Here is an 8,798-nt window from a genome sequence, read left to right as displayed (position 1 = left end):
TTGCATCCTGGCAACATGTATGAAACCCGCCTGTCTGAGGTACTCTTCCACAACCTGTGGAATAGCACCGGTAGGTGGGCCCCCTTGTGGCTTCCCACGCCTCGTCTTAATCTTTCTTACATGCTCAGTATTCCACACTCGCTGTGAAATATGACCTTTCTGCGTCCTCTGACGAAGGACCTCCCACCTGTAGGGTCCAGGTATGATCCACATGCTGGGATCGGTGGGCTTTACATCCGAATCAGATCCCGAAGAAGATGATGACTCAGCCATTATCCTTAACTAACTACAAAGTTATGCACTCCCGCATTAATAACATCATACATACGAAATTTACAAAGTCTCTAACACTATTTATAAATCACTAATTAATATGCTAAACCCTAATACATAATTAAAAATCAGTAATAATAATAACTACGTAATAATAATATTACTATATCATTACAACATTCATAGCATGACACAAAATTTCTAAGTGAATATCCTAATGTTACAAGTCTCTAATATACAATCAATCCTAACATGTATTACTAACTAGCACTGTAATTTAAATGTATACATATGAGGTATTATGACCTTACCTACGTTGACAGAGCTTCGCTACGAACCGCGGTTGGAGAGAGGTTAGATAGAGGTTGGAGAGAGAGGTTAGAGAGGTAAATGAGTAAGGAGTGAAAAAAGAAAAGTGGGGTATATATAGGTTGCACATGAGACGCCCTCTTTGGGCGTCATATGGGCGTCTCATTGTGCAACAGATGTGTAGTTTTTTACAAAACAGCATTAAATGCGTAATTATTTTAATTAATTACATTATTTTAATTTTTTTTGCCAGAAAATACGATGTAACGTACGCTTTAAATCCAAATCCATGGTTATGAAGCGATGGACATTTTGATTCTCGTGAGTTATTTTAGTTCACATGATCCATGTTCTAGTTCCAAGGAAAATGAAGAGCGGAGGAGAGTAAAAGGGGTCATGTAATTGTAATGTCACGTTACATTAACACTAGTGTAGTAGCAGTGTAAAGTCACAGTACCACTACCTCCCACTCGCGTCTCTCTCAAATTCTGCGCACAAACACAACACACACATACACGAACCACCCTGACAACTCGTATCACCCACCTGATTCGCCTTCTTACTTTCCCTCACTTTTCTCTCTCTAGTTTTCATATCCATTTCTTTGTCCTAAAATATATATATTTGTTGTAAAGCAAAAGCTTGGTGACTGAAAAAGATTGTAAAAGACAGAGAGAGGGAGAAAAAAAAAAGGAAGGGAAAAACTGGGGTATGTAACTTTGTATATGAGAATAGCTTTTAGCTTCTTCTTTGAAGTGGTTCTATTTGTGAAACATGTTCACTACCGTAGTTCCATAATTATGGCTCCCAATTGGTTTGTTCTTCTTTTCTTTCTTTCACGTGCTGCTCTTTGTTCCTCTTCCGAGCCTCGCAACCACGAAGGTACAAACAAGCCCATGACTAGCTTCTTGTCTATGTTCCATTTGTTATTATTGTCTTGGAAAAAAGGTTGTTTATTTATTTATTTATTATTACAACGTTGGTTACGTTGCAGTGGAGGCTTTGATGAGTATAAGGGCAACACTGAATGATCCACATGGCGTGCTGAGCAACTGGGATGAATTCTCTGTGGACCCTTGCAGCTGGACAATGATTACTTGCTCCTCTGATTACCTTGTTATTGGACTGTGAGTTAGTTCTTCTTCTTCTTCTTATTCGTTTTAGTCTTTGTTGCACTTTCTTTCTCTTCACATTGCACACTTTTCATATTCCATGTTTTATTTTTTATTTTTTTGTTGCAGGGGAGCACCCAGTCAATCTCTTTCTGGAACTCTGTCTCCAGCAATTGGGAATCTCAAAAATCTTCGACAAGTGTGAGACTCTTTACCATCCCATAAATCTCATTTATCCTTTTATTTAGTGTTCATTTCACTATTTCAGCCAGCTATTTCTGTTGTTTTTATTTCTCGTTCTAGCTTTTTCGGTATTGTGGGTTTCAAAGTTTTAAGTTCATTTTGAAACTTACTTGGTCTCGATTGCTTTTGGTTATTTGTGCTTTTTGTTTCTTTTTCTCTTTGAGTTTCTATCGGCTCGAAGAAAGTTTGGAACCCATTTATTTGTTTATTCTGTTTTTTTTTATCTGTAATGGGATTTTTCAAATATCTGCTCCTTGGTTGAGTGCAGGTTACTACAGAACAACAACATCTCTGGCAAAATGCCAACGGAGCTTGGTGAACTTCCCAAACTTCAGACTTTAGATCTTTCCAATAATAGATTCTGTGGGGTGATACCAGGGTCTCTCAGTCAGTTAAATAGTCTTCAGTACCTGTGAGTATTTTTTTTTTCCCCTACATATTTCTTTTCCTTTCATCTTTTGCTGAGAAAGTGCGGGAAAAATGACTTTGAAATAGGTGTTTTTGGCGTTAGTAAAATTTAGAAGGGAATTACATAAGCAACAATTGGCCGCTATCTTCGGTTTAGTTATTGACTTTAAAAAGGAGATCATACTATTGTTATTCTGTGAAATATCTAAATAATACTCTTTTTCTTTTGTGTATAACAGTTTTTAGTAGGAATAATTAATTATTCTGAGATTATGTTTCACTTGTGAACTGATTTTTCAGATTCTACTTTACCTTTGCTTTCGTCTTCTAACGTAAATATGTGATATACTGTTTCGTTGTCCTAAACGAGAGCAGGAGGCTGAACAACAATAGCTTGTCTGGGCCTTTTCCTGTGTCACTAGCGAAAATCCCACAACTTGCTTTCTTGTGAGTATGGTTATCTCAGTTTCCCCCCCTCTCTCAGTTTGTTTGTCCGCTTTCTCACTTCTTAAAAATTGAAATAACCTGACTCATGTTGAATTCTTCCTATTTTTGTCAACATTTTTGGCTGAAACACTGTTTTGATAACTATGCATCCAGGGACTTGTCTTATAACAATCTCAGTGGACCATTGCCCAAGTTTCCAGCTAGATCATTCAAGTATGGTGACTTTTTGATTTTGTCTCTTTCTATTTCTCTCAGTTTATTTTGTGGAAAGGATTAGTTTCCCATTATTTTTAAACTATTGTTTTTTGTTTATACTCTGCTTTTGTCTTGATTAACTTTCATTTCTGTAGTGTTGTCGGAAATCCATTGATTTGTGGAAGCAGCTCTACTGAAGGATGCTCCGGTTCAGCAACCCTCATGCCTGTTTCCTTCTCTCTAGCATCATCACAAGGTGCTTCCTTATTGATACTCCACCCTGGTTGGTTTTCACTTTATACTACTTGTTTATAACCTCTATTACATATATTTGTAGGGAAAAACAAGTCCAAGAAACTAGCACTTGCACTTGGGATCAGCCTTAGTTGTGTTTGTTTCGTATTCCTGTTTTTATGGCTCTTTTGGTATCATAAGAAAAGGCAGCACCGACCAATACTGTACATCGGTGGTAGGTAGCACTTGAACAACAGTTTAAAGTGTATATTAAGGGTTGGCGTTAGTATTTATAACTTTTGCATTCTGGCAGAATATCATCAAGAAGAAGGAATTGTTAGCTTGGGAAATCTGAAAAAATTCACTTTCAGAGAGCTCCAAAGTGCAACAGATAATTTCAGCCACAGGAACTTACTTGGTGCTGGAGGCTTTGGCAATGTTTATAGGGGGAAACTTGGAGACGGAACAATGGTGGCAGTGAAAAGGCTGAAGGATGTGACTGGGAGTGCTGGTGAATCACAGTTCCGAACAGAAGTGGAGATGATAAGCTTGGCAGTTCACCGCAATTTACTTCGCTTAATTGGATATTGTGCCACTCCTAATGAAAAGCTTCTGATTTATCCTTTTATGTCTAATGGCAGTGTGGCCTCCAAGCTTAGAGGTATGCAGTTCCGTTTATGCTAATGATCTTTATCACCAAGCATGTGATCATATGATATATCTTAGTAAAATGCAGTGTTATTTTCCTTGTCATATAGCCTGTTTTGAACATGTGATGTACAATTGTCCTGGTTTGGTCTTGCTCTGTTTCATTGTTAACGGACGTTGGTGTTTGTTGCATTTCCAATATAATTTGGTTGGTTACAGTAGTCTATTTCTTTCCTTGTACCCAAGAAAATTAGTCTTGGATAGGCTCCCCATAAATTTTTCAGGCATACTTTTAATGTTAAACGTGAAATGATACTTGATTCCAACTGGGTATGCTGTTTATCTGGAGCAATTGATAGCATAACTAGTAGAATCATTATTATCGTAGTTATTGTTTAATAAATTCTCTTAAAGGGTCAGAAACTGGTGGCATAATCTAAAACTGCTATTTGTCGTCAGCAACCTTAATCTTCATATATCTATAATTTTAATAAAATTAAATTACGACCATGAAACGGTCTCATAATTTGGGGGTACACCAAGTATAAATAAGTTATATCCAAGCTTCCTCAACATTTTGGTGGATTTCAACTCCGACAAGATAACTTCTTATCAAGTTTCTAAGATGCTCATATAAGGCATTGAACACTTAATTTAAGTGTGATAGATTTGATATTATTTGTTCCTTTTTGTGGCTACTGGCAACAGCAGTTAAAATAGCAAATTCATTGTATCATTTAATATCTACAAAATCACAGGTATTGGTAGTTATTTCTTCATCAGCTCTATCAACCACATTTTGCTTACCGCTAATATTCTGTTTATTAGTAGGCATACTTTGTCTTTTGAATAACTTACCTTTTGAAAGGACAGGCAAACCTGCTTTAGATTGGAACACAAGAAAGAGAATAGCGATTGGAGCTGCCAGAGGTCTTCTCTATCTACATGAGCAATGTGATCCTAAGATAATACACAGAGATGTTAAGGCTGCTAATGTGCTTCTGGATGACTATTGTGAAGCTGTTGTTGGTGATTTTGGCCTTGCAAAGCTCCTTGACCATGCTGACTCCCATGTCACCACTGCTGTCCGCGGCACTGTAGGGCACATTGCACCAGAGTACCTCTCCACTGGCCAATCTTCTGATAAAACTGATGTATTTGGATTTGGCATTCTCTTGTTGGAGCTCATAACTGGAATGACAGCTCTTGAGTTTGGAAAAACGCTGAATCAAAAAGGAGCAATGCTAGAATGGGTAAGTTTATTCTCGGCAACCTAAACCCAAACAAACCATTAAATGCATTCCATTATTTAGCATTTGACATGATAACGCGGTACATTTGACATGTTTTCTTCTGCAATCATCTGTTGCAAAACAATTTCATCTCTAACATCTGACATTTTCCAGTTCTCATGTATTGAAAACTTCTGTTAAATGGGATAAAAAGAAAAAAAGAAGAAGAAGAAGAAGAAGCTAATTGTTGAACATTTGTTTTCTAGTATGTCATTAACTTGACAGACTTTGTGGTGTTACTAACGATTGTCTACATTACTGATATGCCTTAGATTTAACTAAGCTATTTTAACTTTTACCTCAATTTTGGACCCAAAAATATGTTGATATAGTTTGCGTTTGGTCCCTAGATATTAGTAATTGCTGTGTAGTATGTCCTAAGGACACGTGTCTAGGGAATGCCACCTATGGTTTCTTTTTTGTATATGCCACAGTTCATGTTCAAGTTACCGAGTATCATTTTTATAACTATGTACGTAAGAATTATGAAAAACTTGAACTCTTCCATCCAGTCCTGAAGTAGGTAAGATATAAATAGGTCATTAGTTTGTGTATTTGAAGGTTTGCTGAAAGGAATGGTGGTAATTAAAGATCAAATATTGTCCATACGTTGTGTCAGGTTAGGAAAATACAGCATGAAAAGAAAGTTGAAGTGTTGGTGGACAAGGAACTTGGAAGCAACTATGACAGGATAGAAGTGGGGGAGATGCTGCAAGTAGCTTTACTTTGTACTCAAAATTTGCCAGCACACCGCCCCAAAATGTCTGAAGTCGTTCGAATGCTTGAAGGTGATGGCCTTGCTGAGAAATGGGCAGCATCACATAATCATGCTAGTCTCAGTCTGAACACCCTTCACTGCAACTGTAGCAAAAGTTTATCCCACCCTACCACTGCTTCAAAGCATGATGATAATAATGTTCATGATCGTTCCAGCATGTTTGGCATGACAATGGATGATGAAGATGGTGATGAACATTCTTTGGATTCCTATGCCATGGAACTCTCTGGTCCCAGATGATGATAATAATAAAAACATAAGATATAAAAGGAGAATGAATTCTTTTGGTCCTTGTCATAATTCTTTAAAAGGGGTTTTATTAACTTTGGTTTTTCTAAATATAAATAATGTATATACTCTATATATAAAATTTTATCGTTTTCGGCTTGTTACATTTGGGAATTGGGATACAAATAGACTATTTATTCAGGAACATTGATTAAAATTTCATTCTTCATCAAGTTTTTTATCTAAATATCACGTGAACAACGTTATTTTCCAATCTGTCACGGAGGCAAGTTCGTTACCCGGTGCAGCGAACTCGGTTTGCTAATGTGTCACGTTTTTAGTCGGCACTAAGTTCGCTACACGGGATAGCGAACTTTATATTTTTTTTTTTAACTTGGTACTTGTTATCTTCTAGAAATGTGACACATTAGCAAACTGAGTTTGCTACACAGGATAGCAAACTTGTTTCTGTGGTAGATTGAAAAATAACACTGTTTATTTAGTTAAAAAACTTGATGAACAGTGACATGTTGGTCCACGTTGCATTTATTTATTAGGTTGACATAAGCATTTGAATCACATCATCAGATTCTTTTTCGCTAGCGTGAGACTGAGTTAATTTGCAGTGTTCCACTCCACAGAATGATTTTTATGGTTTTGACTGAAATTTGCAGTGTCTTGTTGGCCGTTGAATATATATATTTTTTTCGGTAAACGGCCGTTAATGTTTAATTTAAAGTATGAGAGAAGGTCACAGTCTGAGCTTTATAGCTGTTACGGGTCATTTTCGATGTGATGCTTTTGCAGGGTCACGCGCTACACTTTTTCTCTATTTGATCACTTTGTTCTTTTTCCTTTCAGTTTTCTCTCTTATCTTTCAACCGTAGGGTCTATGAATTAGTATGGTTAATTTTCTTTGACTCGTAAATTATCATCTTTCTTCTTTTTTATGGACTGTGGTCTAATGGCATGTTCAAAGATGTTATCTTTTTTGTGTACAAAAAAAAGATGTTATTTTTTGCACCTATCTGTCTCGTGTATGTTGTTCGTACCGTTTTAAAGCTATAGAGTTTATAGGGACATTGACCAAGTTGCCACCCTTTTAATAAAAAATTACCGGATTGCCACGCTAGAAATTTTTTTTGCCAAAATGCCACGTCACAATCTCGCTAGTCTGACAAGCGGGAATGGTCTGGACACGTGTCAGCGTCTGAATGGTCAACCATTCTCGCTGGGCTGACCAGCTAGAATGACAGAATGCTGACACGTGGCAAAAGTACAGACATCCAGATAATGCTTGTACTTTTGCCACGTGTCAGCATTCTGTCATTCTAGCTGGTCAGCCCAGCGAGAATGGTTGACCATTCAGACGCTGACACGTGTCTAGACCATTCCCGCTTGTCAGACCAGCGAGATTGTGACGTGGCATTTTGGCAAAAAAAATTTCTGGCGTGGCAATCCGGTAATTTTTTGCCTAAAAGGTGGCAATACGGTCAAAGTCCCACGTTTTTAGGATTTTTGCATTATGTAACGTATTACTTTTTCTCTGAAATCTTTTAAATGATTTTTTTATTTTAGAAATAAACTTGAGTATGAAATTTGTTTCAAATAATTAGTTTATGAATTTGATATTTAAATCATTACTGTTCCAGATGACCCAACAATACAGTGGCCCAAAGGTCCAAGTTCAATCTCAACCCCCTATTCACGTCATCCCTACCGGCTATCAGCCCCCCAACCCCCAACGCAACGACACTCCCTAGAGAAAACACTAAAATGTCCTGTCTTGGGACCCTAACCCCCAAAGGTGACTGCCCCAGATACCATAAGAGGAAACTGCCATTTGTCGTATGCTGACATCGCCAGGCACAGGAGGCACATCGCTGCTATCATAGCAGCGCCTGCCACGCCCAGCAGCGTCTGCCACCCTAGCAGATCCCAAGGAGGGTTGACCCATTCCTCACCAACCCACACAAGGTTCACATCACCTTCCCCTATAAATAAGCTCCCTGGGCACACCAAGAAAGTATCTTATGTATCGTTATTCTGCCCATTTACATTGAGTCACATATACACACACCTAACACCATTGTTGATTGCTTGTTTCATACTTGGAACAGTGCCTCTTAGCTTGGTCTCTACCTGTGCTAAGGGTATCATTCATATAGTGACTCCATCCCCAAAGGGAACATAGTGGGCTTATAGATCCCAACGGTACATTGGCGCCGTATGTGGGAAACTATAAACTTCTATTCCCATTCTCCTACCAAAGATCTACGAGAGGCATTTCATTTTCTGGCAGTTAAACATGGCTGTTACGACAAGAAGAGCAGAGCAGACCAAAGTCGTTACCCGTGAAGGTCATGTGCAAACGGTTCATTCCAACTTCCCACCATCTATGCATTCAGCCCCTGCTGAACAAGTAGTCGGTGAGGCGCTCCCCCCGGTGCTACAATCTGTTGACCCTCAGGTACCAGCATATGATGCTAGAGTAGCACAGCTGAATCGTCGCGTAGCCATACGCGAAGTCCAAGGAGAGAACTTAATCCCAACACAACCCCCATCGCCTGGAGTTCGTTTCGGAATGCCACTCCCCGCCGCTGACCCACAAACTTTCCACCAGCTTATCAT

At 38.4% G+C, this 8,798-nt stretch overlaps 1 protein-coding gene across 2 annotated transcripts; it reads left to right on the top strand.

Moving 5' to 3' along the window:
• The first annotated feature begins 1,378 nt into the window (after positions 1-1,378).
• On the top strand, positions 1,379-6,179 carry LOC133295371 (probable LRR receptor-like serine/threonine-protein kinase At2g23950). 2 transcript variants are annotated; one of them, XM_061494195.1, is made up of 11 exons: positions 1,379-1,464; positions 1,577-1,709; positions 1,824-1,895; positions 2,206-2,349; positions 2,721-2,792; positions 2,946-3,005; positions 3,143-3,243; positions 3,325-3,453; positions 3,535-3,882; positions 4,743-5,122; positions 5,781-6,179. In XM_061494195.1, exons 1-11 carry the CDS (start codon positions 1,383-1,385, stop codon positions 6,177-6,179), a joined length of 1,920 nt encoding a protein of 639 aa, XP_061350179.1. In that variant the 5' UTR covers positions 1,379-1,382. The 2 variants fall into 2 exon arrangements, with proteins under 2 accessions (XP_061350179.1, XP_061350178.1); XM_061494194.1 differs by having other exon boundaries at positions 3,325-3,456.
• Positions 6,180-8,798: the final 2,619 nt, after the last annotated feature.

Source organism: Gastrolobium bilobum, unplaced genomic scaffold, assembly GCF_033153095.1.
Source record: "Gastrolobium bilobum isolate Gb01-03AN ecotype WA unplaced genomic scaffold, APGP_CSIRO_Gbil_v1 utg32069, whole genome shotgun sequence".
NCBI lineage: Eukaryota > Viridiplantae > Streptophyta > Magnoliopsida > Fabales > Fabaceae > Gastrolobium > Gastrolobium bilobum.
This window is presented reverse-complemented; position numbering and strand designations above follow the sequence as displayed.